This window comes from Pongo pygmaeus, chromosome 15, assembly GCF_028885625.2.
Source record: "Pongo pygmaeus isolate AG05252 chromosome 15, NHGRI_mPonPyg2-v2.0_pri, whole genome shotgun sequence".
NCBI classification, from domain to species: domain Eukaryota; kingdom Metazoa; phylum Chordata; class Mammalia; order Primates; family Hominidae; genus Pongo; species Pongo pygmaeus.
The window spans coordinates 71,377,586-71,398,535 of NC_072388.2; the positions used below are offsets into that span (position 1 = coordinate 71,377,586).

The window sequence follows — 20,950 nt, forward strand, 5'->3', positions numbered from 1 at the left end:
GTGGAAATAATATTTGGCATGAAATTGCCTGGATTCCAACCTTGGTTCTACATCAGTAGTAGCCTGTGGTCTTGAGCCTCTCTGGGCCTAATCTTTAAAATGGATATAATAATTATCGTATTGGACACAATTATTGTCAAGATGACATGCGATAACAGGGTCAAGTGCCCAGCTCTGGCCTGGTACACCATGGGCACTCAGGAAATGTCACTCCCCCTTCATAAGCATTGGCCTCTGCATGACATCTATGTGATAAGGTGGCCTGAAGCTGCCCTCCCCACCCAGAGGCACAGCAGAGGCCTGGCAGGAATGTGAAAATCCAATGGATCGAGTCAAAACCTTGACTGAAGAGTACGGTGAGTTCACTCTTGGCAGGAACCATCTGATCATTCATACGGCTCCAGAAACATTTTACTCAAAAGAAAGTGTCTTTCCCCAACAGTCAAGATTGATAATTAGTTTACGAATTGCTTCATTTATCAGTACTTTGATGTACTGTATAATCCACCAGGTTTCAAGTTACTGGAAATTTGCAGGTGATGGGAACTAGTCTTTTTATCAACTTTGCATAGTCTGATCTGGGCTTGGATTGATAGAATGCTTTGGGAAGAATCAGGGGAGTGTTTCATACTAGGATCTCCTGCGGTTCTAACACATTAATGGGAGGAAGGTTTCCCTGTCAAATGCTACAATTTTGGAGGAGCTTAAAACACCTGAAGACAAAGCCCTGAATTTTATGAGTGTCTGGCTGAAACCAGAAACAGAAACCCCTTACCAGCTTACTCAATAGAGTTAATTCAGCATGGAAAGGCACCAGGAAAAGATCACTGCGTCTTACTCCCACCAAGTAAATAAGCTAACAAACACAGAGGAGAGGTGCAGGTTGTCACCCTTAGGCCAGGACTCTGGGTGGACAGCCCTGTCAGAGTCTATAAAGGGTTGCTCTGAGGCTCCAGAAGTGGCAGATGGCCAGAGAGTGGCCAATTGGAGGCACACTATTGAGCCTCAGGATTGAGCCTCCCACTGTTTACCCCTCAGGAAAAAGAGGGCTTTGAGTCTCCTGGCCCTTTCCCCAGACAGCAGGAAATGGCCAGGGCTCAAGGATAGCCAGAGGCCGTCCAAAGTTACCCATACCATCTCTACTTTGGCCCCAGGGGCCAACTCTTTCTTCTCTCTGTGCTTTTTAAAATAAAAAATTATTTTTCTAGTGTAAAAGTATTATATGAATGTTCTATGAACTTCAAATAATACAGAAAAGTAAAGAATAGAAATTTCCCATTATTTGATGCCTCCCCCTCCCCAAAATAACCTAAAGTTAACAATTTAAATATATATCCAGAATTTTTCCTCTCCATATTTATATATATCTATACATATATAATTAATAGAACATAAATATTTTACAGTAACCCTGTTCTCAAGATGCTTTTCCACTGTAGATGTTTGATAAATATTTATTGCATGAATGAGCCATAATTATTCAATCCTCTATTAGAGGCCTTTTGTTTTGTTCCCAGTCGTCTAATAAACATGATTTTAGATATAAAAGACATAATTGAAATACGTATAACACATATAGAAACATAACCCATAACCGCATATCATAAATATATCCTTAAATATACTAATAAAACACGCATGCAATGGAGAAGTGTTTTGGGTGCCCTCTGGTGTATTTCATGGATATCCCTGGAATATATATTGATAAATCAGCCTCAAAAAGAAAGCTTTCAGACAGTGTTTTAGGATCTGTGGGAATAAAGGGTGGCCATCCTGCATTTGTTAGGTTGTTTCAACATAGCGTTTGTTATGTTGTGTTATTGACTTTAAGTCCTTGGCCAAGCAGCTTGACTAAGATAAGATCCAGAAACCAGTCGTGGTAACAAGGCAACAATTAATTTTAGATAGAACAGAAAAGGAATCCACTTCAAATTCTCTTTAGAACAGGAAGGAAAGGGTGATCGTGGGTTAGCGGGAAGGAAGGAAAGAGGCAAGAAAGAAAGTGAAAAAAGAATGGAAATGCTTTCTCCTGCTGGTGATTTGGATGTTTGGACTACTCTTGTCAGATGCTACAGTGTAATCACTGTAAATGTTTTAAAGGACGCAATATTATGACAGATTTCCCTTTCAGACTTGTTCCTGGGGCTGCACACACAATGATTTACTCCCTGCCACGGGCTGGAGGCTTGGCCACTCCTGGGTTGGTCCAAGGAAGCCTGGAATACCCAATGCCCGTGAGAGTGAGCACATCCCCCTGTCTCTAGGTGTTGTCACTTGTGTTGAAATGGAGTCTACCAAGCATTGCCATGGCATGGAAAGAATAGTGGTGGAGTGGATGCCACTGCAGATCGAGTGCAGTGTCCCAGGCAGCCAGGGGCAGCCGCTCAGCCCTTGCCTGGGCCTGAGGACTGTTGCCTCAGCCCCCAGATAAGATAGCAGCTGTCATGGTGGCTGAACCAGGGAAAAGAAACCCCACTCTGTGGTCTCCATGGGGCTAGGGAAAAAAGGAAATGGGTTTTTGTGATTTTCCCTTCTTTAGAAACAAAAGTGCTTAAATGTGATCCTTTAGCTCTGTAAATGCAAACCACGGCCTGGTGTACCGGGGAGAACAATTAGGCCAAAGGCTGAGCACAGGAAGCCAAAAGCGGGTGGAAACCCAGACAATGGTGCTGAGCCGGGGGTTGGGGTGGTGGGGGGAGCGGATATGATAGCAAGGAAGGAGTTTCAGTGTGAATGAATACTAATTAGTGACATGGATATTAATGATGACAGTAATTAACAGGGGAAAGGAAGGGCTGTCATTGTCCCAGGGTGAGTAATCAATCTTGGCAGGTGATAAATAATGGTTCGGCAAGCTCAGCAGAAAGATAATCCGCAGGCCTGGGGGAGAGCTCGGCTAATGCAGGAAACCTCACAGTTTCTAGGCAACCCACAAAAAAGAACTTTTTTTTTTTTCTTTTTTGAGACAGTGTCTCACTCTGTGGCCAGGCTGGAGTGCAGTGGCGCAATCTCGGCTCACTGCAACCTCCACCTCCCGTGTTCAAGCAATTCCCCTGCCTGAGCCTCCCAAGTAGCTGGGACTCAGGCACGTGGCACCATGCCCGGCTAATGTTTTGTATTTTAGTAGAGATGGGGTTTCACCATGTTGGCCAGGATGGTCTCAAACTCCTGACCTCGTGATCCGCCCTCCTCGGTCTCCCAGAGTGCTGGGATTATAGGCATGAGCCACTGCGCCTGGCCAGAACTATTTTTCTTTTGAGGAAAAAACAGGTTAGAGTATCTCTCCCACCCCCAGCTTGGGACTACAGTTCTTATTTGATTTCTGCTTTGTTCTTCATTTCCTGGGACAAATGTTGAACTTGTATAATTTGGAGGAAAGGGACACACAGGCACATGTCACACACACACATATTCATTCTCTCACTCTCTCTCTTCTGTCTCTCCAAGAATACGAATGAATAGGAGTGTTTTTGATCTAAAGTTTGACTCACAGATGCCGTCCAGGAGCAGCAAGAGTGAGGAGAAGCCTAGAAGTGCTGCCTTTGAGGTTGGCGCAGGGAAACTGCAAAATTGCAAGGCTGTGTCGGCAGAACTGGGGCACACAGAAGGATGAGGATGGCCCTGGGGGTCCCACTGTGCAGGGTTACTTCACCTGCCATGGACCCAGAGAGAAACAAAATGTCTAGGCTTTCTGTCCTGTACCAGTCCCACTTCTGGCCACCAGTCACATATCTAAGAAAACTGATTTCTGGGAAGAGGGCAATCCTCATGAAGCCCCTGTGCTGGATCCCCAGGCCTTCAGCCAGGAATCCAGCCCAGGAGAGTTCTTGGCACATCCTCTCCCTCGCACCAAAGCCTCGGACCCACGAGACTCTGATATCTAAAATGTCTCCCCTTGCAGGCTGTGTTCCATCAAACAATTCAGAGGTGACAAAGCCACATCTTCAATGGTCTGCACTGGTTTAAAGTGAGATCTTTGGGTGGCAAAGGTAGATTGACCAGAAATTCAGAACCTTCCAGAAAACTGAACTCCTCTACTGCCATGTACACAGTGCTGCTCTCAGAACATTGTTTGCGGGTCACATTTTCAAAGAGAGACAGACAGAAGGGAACATATTCAGAGAATTGGGAACATATGGTGAGGAACTCCAGGCCACACCCTGCAGGGAAGCAGCGGAGGGACCCAGGCCTGTTGCACTTGGAGGGAGGACGTCGCTGGTATGCCGCAAGACTGTCTGAATAGCTGGAGGGCTGAAGGGCTGTCATACAGAGTGATTAGGTTGGGGTTTGTTTTTCTATCATCAAAGGGCAAAACTGAGGCCAAAGGGAGGAAGTCAGAGAGAAGCAAGTTTCTGTTCAGATAAATCAAGGCTGATTTAACTGGGTCAGGCTGGGTAGGGGGCAGTTTGTGAGTTTCCAGGTACTAGGGATTCTAAACACAGGTTACAGCACATCTTGTCCAGGGTGTTGTGAATGGGACTCATGTATTGGCTAGGGTTGGAGTAGACAAGCTTTAAAAGTTCCTTCAGATTCTTAAGATTTATATTCGTTAAGGTAATACTAGATACCAAAACAGCTAAGTCCCAAATTTCAGGGGCTTAATACAACAAAGTTTATTCCTCAATCAAGTCAGAGCCCCACATGGGCGTAATGTCCATGGTTGGAACCATGGCTCCCTCCCTATTGTGGCTCTGCATTCCCCCAGGTCTTTGGAGTCCCCCACATCCAGCCAGTGGATAGATTGAAAGGGGTGGAGCTATGGAGAGCCATGTAGGAGTTTTTATGGTCCAGGTCTGGAAGTGGCATATGCCATTTCTACCCACATTCTACGGTATGAACTCAGTCCATATCTAAGTGCAGGGGAGTCTGGAAATGTAATCTAGCTATGGCACAGTGAGGAGAGGAAAGAGGTCTTGGTGAATACATAGACGTTTCTGCCACAAATGCAGGGACACATTCATTCAGGATAGGCCTGTGCCAGAAGAGATGAGAGTTTTGCAAGAACCTATGAGGTCACCTGTGTTGGTCAGCCCTTGTAATTGACGGTAGGGAGCTGATGAGGCCTCCTTCTTCAAGAAATGGTCTGGGGGCCAGGCATGATAAAGATTCATCTAGCATGTCTTGGGGAAGTCCTCTATAGACACTTCCTAGAAATGTGAATATAAGCTCATCCTGCATCATCAGAAGTGAGTGTTTTTTGGACGAGAATGGAATTGTAATTATGGAAGTGTACTGAAGAATGGAAAGGGTTGGTTAGGACAAAAAAAAGTGCCCATATTGTCCTGCTCTACAGTGTGGACTGATTGGAATTAGGATTCTCTTAGGTAAACATGTTTCTTCTGCCACAGTGTTAAACACCCAGGAGGTCTTCAGCTGAAATTGCTTTATCGTTGCAGGTACTGACATTGTGCAGTGGCTTATGAAGAACCTTTCCATTGAGGACCCAGGTACTTGACCTTTGACCCTGCCCTTATCTCCCCTGGTATCAGTAAACATCCCATAACCAAGTTCCAAACTAGATTCTCCTACCCTCCTGAGAACTGGTCTTGTAAATGTGAATTCCAGGATATGGAATCACTCTATTTACAAATAAAATTAATTTATTTTCTCCACTGAATATTTGTCTTTAAATTTAAATCATGCTTTGAGGAAATGAGCAACTATTTAGAATGCCAAAACGCCCAATACAATAATGTGTGAAATGAGTTGAATTCTCATTAGCTGCAGCAATTAAAGATAAGTTGTAGCACTGTCACTGAACAGCCTTCTAGAGCCAGCTCTTAAAATTAGATTGCCTGTTCCACAATTAAGATGTTTAATTATTTGCTAAGATTCCCTCTGTTTTCTGCTTCTGCAAGAAGTGAAGGAATTATTTTTTTTCAACTTTAATTGCGCATTTCAATTAGGAAGACCTTACCAGGAAAACAACAACAAAACCCTGGCCAATAAAACAATTTCCCAGTCTGTCCTCCCACCAGAAAATAGGCAGTAAAATTTGTTTTCACAGCGTAGTTAGGAAATGGGGGGTGTTCCAGAAAAATAAAAATTCAAGATAAGTAAAGCTTATTCCCATGTGCTGTTAGTTAATACTTTTCTGAATTTATTACATACTCCTTTGCCTTGATTAACTGAGTATTCTTGATGCCTGAAGGTCGCATTTATAAAGATCCACTAATACACTCTGATGTTCTTAATGGGCATTGGCGTGATTAGACTTATCTGCCCCAAATTAAATGGCCCTGAACCACAAGGCTTTTTGAAGATTTTTTTCAAGTGCCCATTCTGGATCCTTGACCTTCAGCTGTGATTCCCTGCTGGAATTGGTGTGTCAGCTTGGCACTCCTGTATGTTAACCCAACATTTCTAATCTACTATTGACTGCAAAACAATACAGTTTCTATGCAGTTTAATTATATACAGTTGTTAGAACTCTGAGTGCCAGAAAAGCAGATCATTCATAGAAGTGGCCTCAGTCTTTTCACCCCCTTGATTAGTGGCTACTCTCACAACTAGTGAAAATTCTTAATTCTAGTCAAGTTCTTGATTCACAGGGAAAACACTATAAATGCTAACCCTTTGTAAAGGATAGAACCCAAAGCAACTCCCTATGTGTTGTCCCTGATGCGGCCTGTACTTCTGAGTGTCCACTTGGAAAGCCTGGACTGGATCAGCATCTACATGTTTAGTTACATTTATTTAAAGTCAGTATTTCCTGTGATTATAATGCTAAAACTAAGGAACATGTTTCCTCATGGCCGCCTTTTCTCTTCCGAGAGCACTGGTTTCTTTGCCTCCTAAAATAATTGTTGTATTTCTGACATATATTTTATTATTACTATTATGAGAACCCTAAATTGGCTAGCAGTATGTGAGAATGAGCTTCAGGAATCCTCCAGCCCTGGCGTGAGAAGCTTCTGTGAAGGGTCCTGACTGATGAGAGTTATTTCTATGAAAATCTTTTATATTCTGATGCCCTTGGGAAGACATCATGGTATAGGGGCCTGTTTGGGCTTCTGAGAAGTGGCTGAGGAGAAGCTAAGAACAATTTGTCAGCTGAGAATAGTCTAAGGGGGTAGATGAGGCAAACCAAGGCCTTGGGAAACAGTCAGATCCAGCATCTGCCCCTCTCTCCTTTCTTTTTCCCATCGGCCAATTTCTTGTGTTTATTTTTTGGTTTTTGAGGCAAGGTCTCACTCTGTCACCCAGGCTAGAGTGCAGTGGCACGAGCATAGCTCACTGCAGCCTTGACCTCCCTGGCCCAAGCTATCTTCCACCTCAGTCTCCCGAGTAGCTGGGACTACAGGCTCTTACCACCACATCCAGCTAATTTTTTGTTTTATTTTTTGTAGAGATGGGGATCTCACTATGTTATCCAGGCTGGTCTTGAACTCCTGACCTCAAACAATTCTTCTGCTTTGGCCTCCCACAGTGCTTGGATTACAGGTGTGAGACACTGCACCTGGCACCATTGGCCAATGTCTAAGCAGAAACATTTTTGCTCAGAGAATGAAGTTAGAGTCTTAGCCCCAAGACTGGTGGCATGAAAGTCACCTTCCTACAGGATTTTGTTCTTTCTTCTCTGGGGAAGGAGCAACTGCTGATGATGAAACTTCTGTTCTAGCTGGACTCATGATTCTTGAAGCATATAGACTTTAAAAAGCAAACTGGCCAGACATGGTAGCTCATGCCTGTAATCCCAGCTCTTTGGGAGGCTCAGCTGGGAGGACTGCTTGAGCCCAGGAGTTCAAGACCAGCCTGAGCAAGATGGCAAGACCCTGCCTCTACCAAAAAAATTAAAAATAAAAAAAATTAGACAAGTGGTGGCATGTGCCTGTGGTTCCAGCTACTTGGGAGGCTGGGGCAGAAGTATCACTTGAGCCCAGGAGTTCAAGGCTGTGATCACGCCACTGCACTCCAGCCTGGGTGACAGAGTGAGACCTGTCTCTAAAAAAAAAAAAAAAAAAAAAATAGCAAATTGGTCATCACTAGGCAAGTAAAATAAAACTCCATTCATTCCAATTCCACCAGTTACATGTATGTTTCTTTCAAAGGAGAATAGGTGGTTCTTAATACGCAAAACATTGCGTTGTATTCAACTTCTTGAAAAGTTTGCAAGTAAAGCCAAAACAAACTACTTGAAAAAGAAGTCAGAGCTCGTGAAATTAATAATTGCTAGAGGCTCCCTAAGCACATTAACAATTTCCACGTCCAAAAATTAGTTTTAACCTGTAACAGTACTTTTGGATTTGTGAAAGATTGTGTGTGGTAGAAGCATTGAGGTTTGTTATTTTTTCTTAACTCTGCTCAGGATAAATCTAAATTCTTAACTTTTTTTTTGTTTGTTTTAATTGAGACACGGTCTCGCTGTGTTGCTCAGGCTGGTCTCAAACTCCTGAGCTCAAGCGATCCACCTGCTTCTGGATTACAGACGTGAGCCACCATGCCCAACCTATATTCTCAACTTTCTACATGCATCTATTTATGGCTGGTGCTAAAGGAACAAAGGAACAGATTGATTGTGGCAAAAATATAAGTATTTCTATCAGGTTAGCCTCTCTCTGTCACTGCCCACTTCAGTGTCCTTCCTCTAATTTTCAAAGGAAGTGAGGTTTTCCTCTCTGTCCATAAGAGAAGGGTGACACCCTTCTCATTCCTGATGGGACTGTCATACTGGGGAATGCAGTGGGAGTCCTACGTCTCTGTGGGCAGCGAGGCTGCATTCTTACTGCTGGGGATGATGAAACTGATATGAATCAGAGCTGCCAGCACTTATGGAGTATTTGACCTGTACCAGACAATCACTTCATGTGAAATATCTCACTTAGTTAAATACAGGTTCTTCTATGCCAGAACTTATGCCCTTGACCCTGAAGCCAGACTTTCTTCTGAAGGTCAGGGTGAGGAGGGGTTAAGCCATGTCAGACTCTCAGAGGTGGGATTCAGACAAGTCGCAGACACATAGTTGCCCTTTCCAGCCATTGGCATCTCCCCTCCTCACCCCTACACTGAGCAAGGGCAATTGTATCATCCACACAGTCATCTGGGGGTGATGACAGTTGACTACTGGTTTCCTGGCTTAATTTTCAGCCAAATAACCTGCTTTCTAATTCCTTTTCTTTCTATGCACTGTTCTTACAGTTGAAGCAATACACTTGGGAAGCCTTATCGCTGCCCAGGGCTACATCTTTCCGATCTCGGACCATGTTCTCACCATGAAGGATGATGGCACCTTTTATCGTTTCCAGGTAAGCCTGCTGGCTCCTCCTCCTGAAGAACCTTTTCTTTACAACATCATCTGATCTCAAGTTAGAACTACAAAGAAAACCTAGGGATATTTGAGGGAGTAGCCCTCACTCCCCATCAGCACTGGGAAAGCCAAGAGAACTTTTGTCTGGGCCATTGGGTGACCCACTTAGAGAATAGTAAAAGGCTGTCATTGAGAGCCTACCATGCCCTGGGCACTGCTTGAGTCCCTTTGGGCTGCTACAACAAAATACCTAAACTGGGTATCTGATAAACAACAACAAAAAAAATTTACTTCTCATGGTTCTGGAGCCTGGCAAGTCCAAGACCAAGGTGCCAGCAGATTCGGTGTCTGGTGAGGGCCTGCTCTCTGGCTCATAGATGGCACCTTCTAGCTGTATCCCCACATGGCAGACAGGACCTGAGGCTTATATCAGACCTCTTTTATAAGGGCACTAATCTCATCTGTGAGGGCTTCAAAGGCCCCACCACCCAATACCATCACCTTGGGGATTAGGATTTCAACATGTGAATTTGAAGAGGATGCAGACATTCAGACCATGGTAGACACTTTGTACAGATTTCCTCATTTATTCTGAAGAGCACACTTTAGGGGGTAAATATCACCCACTTTACAAAGGAGAAAACTGAAGTGCTCAAAGAATTAAAGTATCATTTAGTAAATCCAGGAGTAGCCTTCATTTGAACCTAAGTGAGCCTGATAGCACAGACCTTGATCTTTCTACTGTCTCATGGTGCCTTCTCTGAGTGAAGTTTCTATTTGCTACCTAATCACCCTCCCCACCGATTTTACACTCCTTCTCCCAGATCCTTGCACAGAGGGAATGAGGGCAGAGGATATAGGCTTGAATCAAGGTCTAACCAAAGGGTTTGGGAGAAGAGTTCTTCAGACCAGGTTAAACGGAGAAAAGGAACATGGGCTTAGGTGCCCAGTAAGTTATGCCAGCCTGACTTTTGTACTTAGACTTCTGTTGTCTCAGGATAAGAATATATTGCCCTGTGAACAAAACTTATCATTTTTGCATTTGTTTTGCTTACTTACATTTTGCTTCTCAATGCCTAGATTAAAATGTTGACTCGCCTTAGCTGAATTAGAGAAGAAGAGAGAATTGTGGGGTAGCATCAGCAAGAAGGAGATGGGGGAGAGCCTGCCATCAGGGAGGCTCCTCCCTGAGTGTGGGAGGCAAGTGCAGGCATGGCGTGCCTCTGAGCCCTGACACCCATGCTCCTTTGCAGGCTCCGTACTTCTGGCCTTCGAACTGCTGGGAACCTGAAAACACTGACTATGGTGAGAACTGAAGCCACTGGGAACTCTCAACTTCAACACTGTGTGTCACTTCTGGGGGTGCAGAAGACAAATGCTTGGTGTGGGCAACGGTGGTACACGGGGAGGAGGGTCCTTTCTGCTTAGTTCTTTCTCATATTGTTTCTATATAACAAATTTCCTGTTCCACATAGCAGAGGAAGGCCCAGCTCACTGAAAGATGTAGTCCTTGGAGGGGAAGCAGGAGAGGGAAGAAAAATCTTACGAAGGGTGGTCAGTATGTTCATCTTGGGGCCATGGAGAACCAGGATCCCACAGCAACACTATGGGATGGTGACTTTTAATTGTTCTTTCCAGGGATAGGGCTTCAGGGAGGGCTGGATCAAGGGTCTACCTCCTCCTGGCCCTTTCTGTTCTCATAGACTTGCCAAAACTTACTAAGAACCTTTCGGTGTTCTTGAAAGTTGCAATTTAGAAAAGGGAGAGAGACCAGGGAGGAGGATACAGAAGTCACTCTGGACTAGGAAAATAAAGAGTGGGTGAAGTTGAGAGTTCTCTCTCTCTAGACAGGGACCTACAAGACTTCTGCCACATATTCTCAGTGGGGATTATTTAATATTCCTATATGCCAATTCTCTGCAGAAGTTATATTATCACTATGCTTAAGAGAAAGAACCTGAGGCCCAGAGAGGCCACATCCTCACACTATCACATTGTCTGAATGCTCCCTTGATTATAAGCCTCATGAGGGCAGAGGCTGGTCCAGCTTATGCATTCTCATATCTCCAGTGCATAGCCCATGTCTGAGGCAGAATTAGTGCTCAGTAAATATCCACTGACAGTTCTGGTTCTTTATTGAAGGTGATCAACAGACACTCACTAGAGGGAGCAGAACTTGAACTCAGATCTGAGCAGCTCCAAAACCCATACTTCTTTCACGGTCCCGTGCGTGACATGCCTGAAGGTTGTAGCTGCAGCACTGCCTCTTTGCATGCATCCTTGCTGCTGACTCAGCTGCTGTGGCAGTCTGATCTGTGGCTCTCCTTGGGACTGGGACACTCAATGAAACCTGCAGCTTCTTTGCAGAATTGTTTAAGACAAGAAGGCAGATGCAGCTGTGGTGAGTGGGAGGGAGATGTGCAGCTGGGTAGTGATCAGGGGAGCCTGTCTGGGAGACCCCTGGGATAAGACACAACCTTGGAGTCACACGTTTGAGCAAGAGGAAACCAACAACAGGGAGCCAAGCCGAGGATAGAATACAAGCGAGTTGTTACCTACTAAGGCTGGAGTTGTTCCATGGTCAAGTGTGGAGGACGTCAGTCATGCAGAAGGGCAGGCTCTGGGGCTGTCTGCTTGGCTATCCACAGGCACCACTGTGGGCCATCTGACACTGTGCTGCACCCTAACCAATGTGATAAGTGGATCCAGAAAGGCTTCCGGCTGCAAGCGAGAGCTGCATTTGACTGCTCATAAAACTAGTGCTTCTGGGGCTGAAAAGACTGCTCATGAAAACCCAACTCGGAATTTGAATAATTATAGCTCAGTTCCATGCAGCAACGTGTGCTCTTGTGAATGTGAAAACCAATATTTTTGCAGGCAGTGGAGAGGGTGGGAGGATGGTAAGATCTGATACCTGGGCCCAAGTAAGATTAAAATATTTACTTCCATAAAGCTTAGGGCATCTTATGCTGAGTACTAAAGGGCATCATCTCCCTGTTCTACAGGTGTTCTTCATTTTATAATTTTAATTGTGCATCATGAACAGGGAGAGAAATAAGTTTGTTTCAGGCTCTCATTAAAGAAAAATTATTTTAAATTCCTGTGCCTCAATTTATGGCAAATCAGAGGGAGAAATCAAGGTTCAGGATGCACAAGTATTCACCAGGGGCCAGGCATGGTGGTGCATACCTGTAATCCCAGTGACTCGGGAGGCTGAGATGGGAGGATCACTTGAGCCCAGGAGTTCAAGGCTGCAGTGAGCTATGATTGTGCCACTGCCCTCCAGCCTGGGTGACAGAGGAAGACCCTGTCTCTAAAACAAAGAAAAACCAGTACTCCCCAGGGTTTCCAAAGCAGTTTAGTTAGAAAATCAGGATGTATTTACAAAGAGAGAATCCAGCACAGTGAGCCCCCAGGATCAACCAGTTCCACTAGCTGGGTGATCTTGGCAAATTACTTAACCTCTCTGTGCCTCAGAGACCTCATATTAAAATTAGAGTAGTAACGGCACTTGTCTCCTAGCGTTGTTTTGTTAGGGTTAAATGAAATGCATGTAATGTTCTCTGAGTTAATACGGGGTGGTGGTTGGTATCACTACTGGGGTGGAGTTGGTATTGTTGCCACTGGGATGTTGATCGATATTATTATGACTGAGGTGACCGTCTCACCAGGAAGCATGTGAAACTGAAGCTAAGAATTCAATATAGTATTATTTGGACTGATGAAGTACCAGACACTTTCATTCAATCAACAAACATTTACTGGTCCCTACTCTGTCAGATTCTATGTCGGAGATTTGAATAAGTCACAGGATTTCCCCCCAAGCATTCCAGGCTGGGAGAGGCAGCATGATGCAGGGAAGAAAGGCATGGTGAGGATCTGGCTTGAGTATTCAAAGGTTTTATGTGATGAATGACTGAGAAGGCTGAATAGCTTGGGAGGGGCAGGTTTATAAAAAGGCCTTGGCAGTCAAGTAGAGACGTTTAGAATGGATTCAGCAGTTTGGGGAAGCTATTGTGGATCCCCAACAATGAACACACTTTCCCAAGTTTTTTCCCAACTTGGGAAAAAATTGGTTCATCTATAAGATGGGAGTAATAACAGAACCCACCTAGTAGGGTTATTATGCGGATTAAGTAAGTGGACTGTGGAAGATTAAGTAAGGGCTGTGACTTAGTCAAATAGTCCCTGATAGTGGGCTCAATGGAAGCAGTAGCTGCTACGATGGTGATTTTTCCAGCACCTAAAACAGTACTTGGCCCATAGGAAACACTCAGTACATTTTTGAATGAGTGATTGAATGAGTAAATGGATCGGTGAATGTCATAGAGGAAACTCTGCACTGGTCCTCGATTCTAATTCCATCTCCATCACTAACTACCCCTCAGGTCCATCACTTCATTTCTCTGGGCCTTTAGTTTCCCCATCTGTAAATGAGGGGCCTGTACTTGATGGTTGCCAAGGTTACCTCCAGTCTAAAATTCTTTGGTTCTAAAAAGTCATCAGAGAGTATGAGGAAAATAGAGAAATAAGTGAGTTATAGGTTCCCTAGTTTAGGAGACTGAGGTACATAATGATGTTGCTAGTAAAGGCAGAAAGTATAGAAAGGGGTCAGTTTCTTCAGTACATTGAAATTCGATAAGTTCAATATTTTTTAAGAAATTTAATTGCACATACATGAATGTGTTCCCTTTATACAATTTTTAAATATGTCCCAGTTTTGTGTGGTGACACATGGTTAACTTGAGATGGCAGTGGATTTATCTAAGTGAGATGTAAGATATAGGTAAGGGTGCAATGCCAGATGTAAGGGCAAGGAAATACAAATTTTTCAGTAAGAAATTAAATATCCAAGAGAAACCAATATCTGAGCTTAAGACAATTCCTCCAGATGCCCTCTTGTAGGGCTGGCTGTTGTCACCAGTAGTCACTAGAGTCGGTTGGAAGTTAGAGCAAGCCATGGTGAGGGCACTCTGGGATGCAGACAAGCCCCAGGGAGTTCTGTGCCAAGAACAGCCACGTCCCACCTTCCTCATTGTGGTGAAAAGATTCCTTGTGTGACTTTAGGCACAGGGACATTAGCTAGTAGCGTGTGACCCTGTGACTCATGGCCATCAGGAGTGGCCCCAGCTCTGCATTCCATGCATGATACCTCACTTCACAACCCTGCTGTCCCATTTTGACCCCACTGTCCCATTTGGACATTTCTTGGGATGGCTCTGTCTGCATAAAACCCATAGTCAAATCCAGGTTAGCCTTTTCTGAGTTTTACATTTGGCTAATGCAAAATCCTGTCCAGGGCAGCATTGTCAAAGCAGCTGCCACCTCCACTGACCTACACTGCTCAAAGGTAATCATGACCTGGCCCAGTCAGGCTGGTGACATGTCAAGCTCCCTGCCTGAGGTTGTCCCTAATTCTGCCAGGGGTCCAAGAGACTGAAGGAGGTACTTTGTGATAGATCAGACACCCCTTTATCAGACGCAGTGAAGCACTATAGCTGCTTGGTTCATTGGAAAGGTTGGTAAGTAGAAAATTATTTTTAAAACGACATATACACACCTTAAGCACCTCATGTAAAGGTAAGATATACAAAGGAACACTCATTTGACAGCCTTGTTAGGTTGGACCAAAATGTTCTCTTTGATTATGAGCTGAATAATTTTAGTTACTTAAATCAACCACACTCAAAATAAACTACCCTGTTTTGGTATCTTTAAAGTGCATCAAGAATGTAAAGACATTTTTGTAGTCTTTTATATATTGGCCCCGCCTAGATTTTTATTATTTTTCTTACTTTTTCCAGTTATCTCACCTGTATCAAATTCACCAGCAATTGTCTTAGCTGATTCTCCTTCATTAAATTGTTCCAAACCATTCAACTGAGTTTTCATAGAAGCAACACTCTTTCTCTTTTCATATTAATTTCATTGACATGTGTAATATTTAGTGAACTTGTGTGATTAAAATAACAGATGTGCCTTACATAAGCAGATTTGGGAACAACCACAACTGACTCTTATGAGCACACAATTTGCTGGGTGGAAGCAGAAGTGTGGGCATGCCAGAGGGTAGGCTGCTAGCTTCCAGTCTCTAAAATGTCATAGGTATCAGTAAATTTTTCAGAACAAATGAAGGAAGTTGGTTGATCCAGCAAAGAGTTGACTAGAGATCTCTTGGTAAAGAGGTCTTGTTGTCCAACAACAAAATGATCACAGGTTCTCTCTGGCCCTCCCTCTTGATCATTCTGTTGTTCATTTATTTATGCCATTCATCTACTGTTTTCCCTGGATTGTTCCACTTGGCTCTGGAGAAGGAGGAAGACATTGAAGAAGGAAAGGTAGGGAGAAGAAGTGATGATGAAGGCCATGTTTGAGGAAGAAACAGGGAAACCAGGGGCCAAGAACCTTTCCTTAGCCTGGGTTGAGAGACCTAAATTGTCTTCCCTTTCCATAGCCTTTTTACTGCACCTGGCAAGACAGGGTATGGTGCTAGCGACAGGGATGAAAGCTGAGCAGGACATAGCCTCTGCCCTTAAAGAGACTTCAGCCTAGAGCAGGGGACAGTCTAGTAAACAGGATTTCAGTGCAATGGAATTTAGTTCCATGGTCAAGGACATGTAGATGCTATCTGAAACACCAACTTGGGTCTTCAAAGATTAGTAGGAGGTTGCCAGATAGACAGAGGGAAGGAGAGAAAAGAGAAAGACCTTCCACAAAAAGGACACATGTGCAAAAGAATGAAGCTGAAAAGAGTTTGGTGGCCTCACAGTGCCTGCATGAGGGAGAAGAAGTTGATGAGATAAGCAGTGAGCAGATCATAAAGAACCATATTTGCCACCCTAACAAGCCCAACCTTACTTCTGAGGCCATTGAGGACTCAAGGCAGAGCTTTTAGGCACTGGAGTAATGTGGTCATGTTTGTGAAATATCACTCTGAGTATACGATGTTCAGGGTGAAGCAGAGTGAGGAGGAAGAAGGGGAGTTGTCAGGATTGGAATATGGAGGAGTCCTCATTTGATCATGACTACGAAAGGATTTATAGAGGTCAGGGGTCATGAGGTCCACTTAGAAAACATATTTTTCCCAGGACAGTGCTGGGCACATAGCAAGGGTGGGTGGGCGGGCTGTCTGGATGGGTGGATGGATAGATGGATGGATGGATGGATGGATGGATGAATAGGTGAATGGATGGACAGATGGATGGATGGGCTTATAATTCCATTGTGCTGCTGGTTTTGTACATGTTGTCATTTCCTTTCTTCCCTCAGCCATCTATCTCTGTAAGAGGACAATGCAAAATAAAGCAAGGCTGGAACTGGCAGATTATGAAGCAGTAAGTATGATTATTTTCCAGGATAGATATGAGAAGAGAGTAAAATCATATCTGCAGCTTCGTCTAAGTTTTTTTTTTTTCTTTTGTCCCTCTTTCATCCCTTTCAGACAGTGGAAGGGAAGTATCTTCTATTTCTCCTCCTTTGTTCTCAGCTCCTCTGACCATCATAATAAGATGGTATTTTTATATAAACAACTCTTAAAACTCAACAATAAAAAAATAAGCAACTCAACTTAAAAATAGGCAAATGACTTAACAGATATTTTACCAAAGAGGACACAAGGATGATAAACCCATGGAAAGATGTCCAATATTATTAACCATTTAGGAAATGCACATTAAATCCGTGGTGAGGTACCATTACGTACCTATTAGAATGGCCAAAATAAAAAATACTGATGATACCAAGTGATGGTGAGGATGTAGAACAACTGGAACTCTCTGCTTTGCTAGTGGTAGTGCAAAATGGTACAGCCACTCTAGAAAACAGCTTGGCAGTTTTCTTATAAAGTTAAACATACACTTACCATATAACCAAGCAATCCCACTTGTATATACATACCCTAGAGAAATCAGAACTCATGTTCACACAAACACCTATAAACTAATATTCATACAAGCTTAATCTGTGATAACCAGAAGCTGAAAACAACCCAAACTGCCTGCACTTTAACAGTTGAATGGTTAAACTAACTGTGGTACATCCATACAATAGAATACTACTCTGCAGTAAAAAGGAATGAACTGTTGATACACACAACCACTTGAATGAGTACCAAGGACATTATGTTGGGTGAAAGAAACCAATCTCAAGCCAGTCATTCCATTTATAGGACATTCTTGAAAAGACAAAACTATCATGATGAAAAGCAGATCAATGATTGCTAGGGGTTATGGATAGGGTAGGGAATTTTTGGAAGGTGATGGAACTGTTCTGTATCCTGATTGTGGTGGTGGTTGTATGAATCTATACATGTGTTAAAATTTACAGAATTGTACAAAAGGAAAAAAGTCAAATTTACTACATAATAACATTTTAAATTAAAATTTTAAATTGCACCTTTATACCCACTCTCCTGTGCTTGGTAACAGAGGCAGAATCTAAGGGTAAAATTCAATTCAGAAAATAAGACAAGATGTATGTCACATGAGGTATCTACTTCCAAGCTTTCTTACCTTCCTCCTCTATCTTTCTTCATAAGATGAGACTTCTTGCAAAAATTAGAGGGCCCACCACCAAACTTGGGTCCATTCCCATTTGACAGAGCCCAGAAACCAAAGCACTTGAAAACTCATAGATCATTTAATTTTTTTTTTTAACTTTTGGTTGCAAAATTTTTCCCCCAAACTGAACTGTACATGGGTCACAGAGAATGGGAGAAACTGGCTAAACTTTCTTATACCTTCCACTTCCTTCTCCCTATATGTCTTCCAAAGGATGTGCTGCTGAGCCATGAATGACTGAAGGGCCAGCAGCTATGGAAGGAGGGGCAACATTAAGGGCAGCAGAGAATCCTTCCCTGGATAGTCCAGCATTAACAGCATCTTCAGACCCACCCACCTCCAAAGCCCCTCCTGCTTTTACTGCCTCAGTCTTTCAAAACAAGTGTGAGGCTCCACTCTGCCAGGCCTTACCTCTCCTAGGTTCATGTTCCCAAGCCTACCAAGCCAGCTGGGCCATCGCTCCCCTCTCTACAGCCCAAGTGTGAATGTGCATACCACTGGGAAGCAGGACATGTGCATGGTCCTTCACCTCTTTGATCCCACTGGCATCGTGGACCTGTGAGTGGGGTGCAGGGGGGCAGAAGAGGAAGAAGCAGTGCAGCAGTTTGTCCGGAGCCTCGGGACGTGGCTAGAGTTTGCATTATCAGATGATCATATGTTGGAACATTATGATCTCCCCAGATAAACCTTGGCCTGGTTGTTCTGTGGCTCTGGACATCCTGGGAGCCCAGTCGTGCCCGTCTGCCCCAATGCCCAGCAGTCACATCACCCCTCCTTCAAAAGACTGCTGTTGTACTCTTTGTGCACCCAGTGCAAGTAGCTTTGACATGATGACGTTACTTCCTTAACACAACCTTGAGGAAAGGCCCAGACAGTAGAAGCCTGGGGCCCCTCCCTCCTGTGTGTCTCTTCCCCATATTTTCAATGTTTTAGAAAAAGGTCCCATACAGAAATCAGACAGCATCAACTCCTGCTGTATTTGATTCAATTTCTCTTCTCTTGTCCCTTAATGTTCTGCTCTGGTATTTGTAAAGAATATGGCATTGAGGCCAGGTGTGGTGGCTCATGCCTGTAATCCCCAAGGCGGGCAGATCACGAGGTCAGGAGATCGAGACCATCCTGGCTAACACGCTGAAACCCGTCTCTACTAAAAATACAAAAAACTAGCCAGGCCTGGTGGCACATGCCTGTAGATCCAGCTACTCAGGAGGCTGAGGCAGGAGAATCCCTTGAACCCGGGAGGCAGAGATTGTGAGCCAAGATCGTGCCACTGCACTCCAGCCTGGGCAACAGAGCGAGACTCCATCTCAAAAAAAAAAAAGAATATGGCATTGAGATGCGCTCTCAGGTTGAGGTTCTGCACAAAAATGATTCAAAACCAAAAAAGCATTTTGCTTCCAAAATGCAATAATTTTTTATAAATTTTCTGATTATATATTCTTTTTACAAAAACAAAAATTCAAACAGCAAAGAAAGGAGAGAATATAAGCTGTGACTCCCCCCACCTAAGTTTTTTCTATGCATACATTTTTTTCTTTACAAAACTATATTAGAATCATAACATAAACATTCTTGTGGCAGCTGCTTCTCTTTCCACAGTCATTATACTGTAGGTATCTCGGGGTCCCTGCCATGTCAGTAACTATAATCTACGTTATTGTGTTTAATGGCTGCCTAGAATTCTGTACTATGACTGTGTCACAGTTGATTGACATTTAGGCATTACCAGTTTTGTTTCCTATGAGCAGTGAAAGAGTCAAAAAGACAGTTTTTAGAAGTACTTGCACACCAAGCCTGGGTGATAATTGTGAGCTCATGTGTGGTACTCTCCAACTGAAGCTCCTTTTATATTAATAATCCATTAGTGAGGGTAATCAATTAGTGTTGGCATGAGCTCTATGAAAATACATAGTATAATGTGGGCTCCAGCCTTGCATTCATCAGAATTAGGAGGATCATTAGGGCGCCTGTCAAACTCCCCTCCTCGCCGCCCGTCCTCATGTTCCATTAGGTAACTCTACAGACTTAGAGAAAATACTTTTCTTTTTCTCTAATGGCAACCCTCAGTGACTTTTCTTTCTGTTTTTGGCTTTTTCTTTCATGAACATCACAAACGTAGACACTCCGTTTGGGGCACTTTTTTTTTTTTCTTTGAAAAAGAGTTTCACTCTTGTTGCCCAGGCTGCAGTGCAGTGGCAGGATTTCGGCTCACTGCAACCTCCCCACCTCCCAGGTTCAAGGACTCTCCTCCTTCGATCTCCCAAATAGTTGGGATTACAGGCACCTGCCACCATGCCCAGCTAATTTCTGTAATTTTAGTAGAGACGGGGTTTCACCCTGTTGACTAGTCTGGTCTCGAACTCCTGACCTCAGGTGATCCACCTGCCTCGGCCTTCCAAAGTGCTGGGATTACAGGTGTGAGCCACCGCACCCAGCCTCGGCCACTTTGAATCCTGACATTAGAAAAAGCATGAAAGCCAGGTCCCTTTGGTTCTCCTTTCCTGTGTCCTTCCCAGCTCCCCACTGGAAGACGAGTCCTGAGAAATCCAGCCTTGGTTTTGCTCCTGGAGATACCAACAGGTGGCAAAGACTCGTTAATTCCCCAATAGCCACAGACAATTTTCCCTATTTTCAGCAACCTTTGCAACAAGTGCTGTGTGAGTTGCATTCTTGTAAAACACATATGAAGAGAGGAATCAGGTGAATCATAGAGACCTGAGACTTAATGGGTGTGTAAATGAATATTAATAGTTCAGCTCTGTACAGCAGGGTCTGGTGCAAAGTCAAATTGGATATATGTCCAGGGGATTTAAAGCAGGTCTTGCTATTTTGTTGGAAGTAACCAAAATTGATGGATGCCTTATAATAAGCATAGGTGTCAATGTGCTAATTTACGATGATTAATGCCTTCTTGTTGATTTTCATTTCTCATTAGGAAAACTTAGCAAGACTCCAGAGGGCCTTTGCAAGGAAGTGGGAATTCATCTTTATGCAAGCAGAAGCACAAGTAAAGTAGGTGAACTTGATAGAGACCTTTTCAGAGAGGAAAAGACTCTGGAATTTGGAAATGGTGTGAAGGTGGGATTGTCAAAGTGAAGTTTCCAGATGGCGTTAGTATTTCTAATAGGGCCTGAGAGCAACTGAG

At 43.7% G+C, this 20,950-nt stretch overlaps 1 protein-coding gene across 21 annotated transcripts in view; it reads left to right on the forward strand.

Annotated features, from left to right (window-relative positions):
- RGS6 (regulator of G protein signaling 6) overlaps positions 1-20,950 on the forward strand; it is a 636,900-nt gene that overhangs the window by 519,846 nt on the left and 96,104 nt on the right. For all 21 annotated transcript variants that reach the window (XM_054448764.2, XM_054448775.2, XM_054448762.2 and 18 more), the window contains 5 exons: positions 5,397-5,447; positions 9,139-9,245; positions 10,501-10,552; positions 16,517-16,581; positions 20,741-20,817. In XM_054448764.2, the coding sequence (XP_054304739.1) occupies positions 5,397-5,447; positions 9,139-9,245; positions 10,501-10,552; positions 16,517-16,581; positions 20,741-20,817 (352 nt within the window). The remainder of the gene's footprint in view (positions 1-5,396; positions 5,448-9,138; positions 9,246-10,500; positions 10,553-16,516; positions 16,582-20,740; positions 20,818-20,950) is intronic.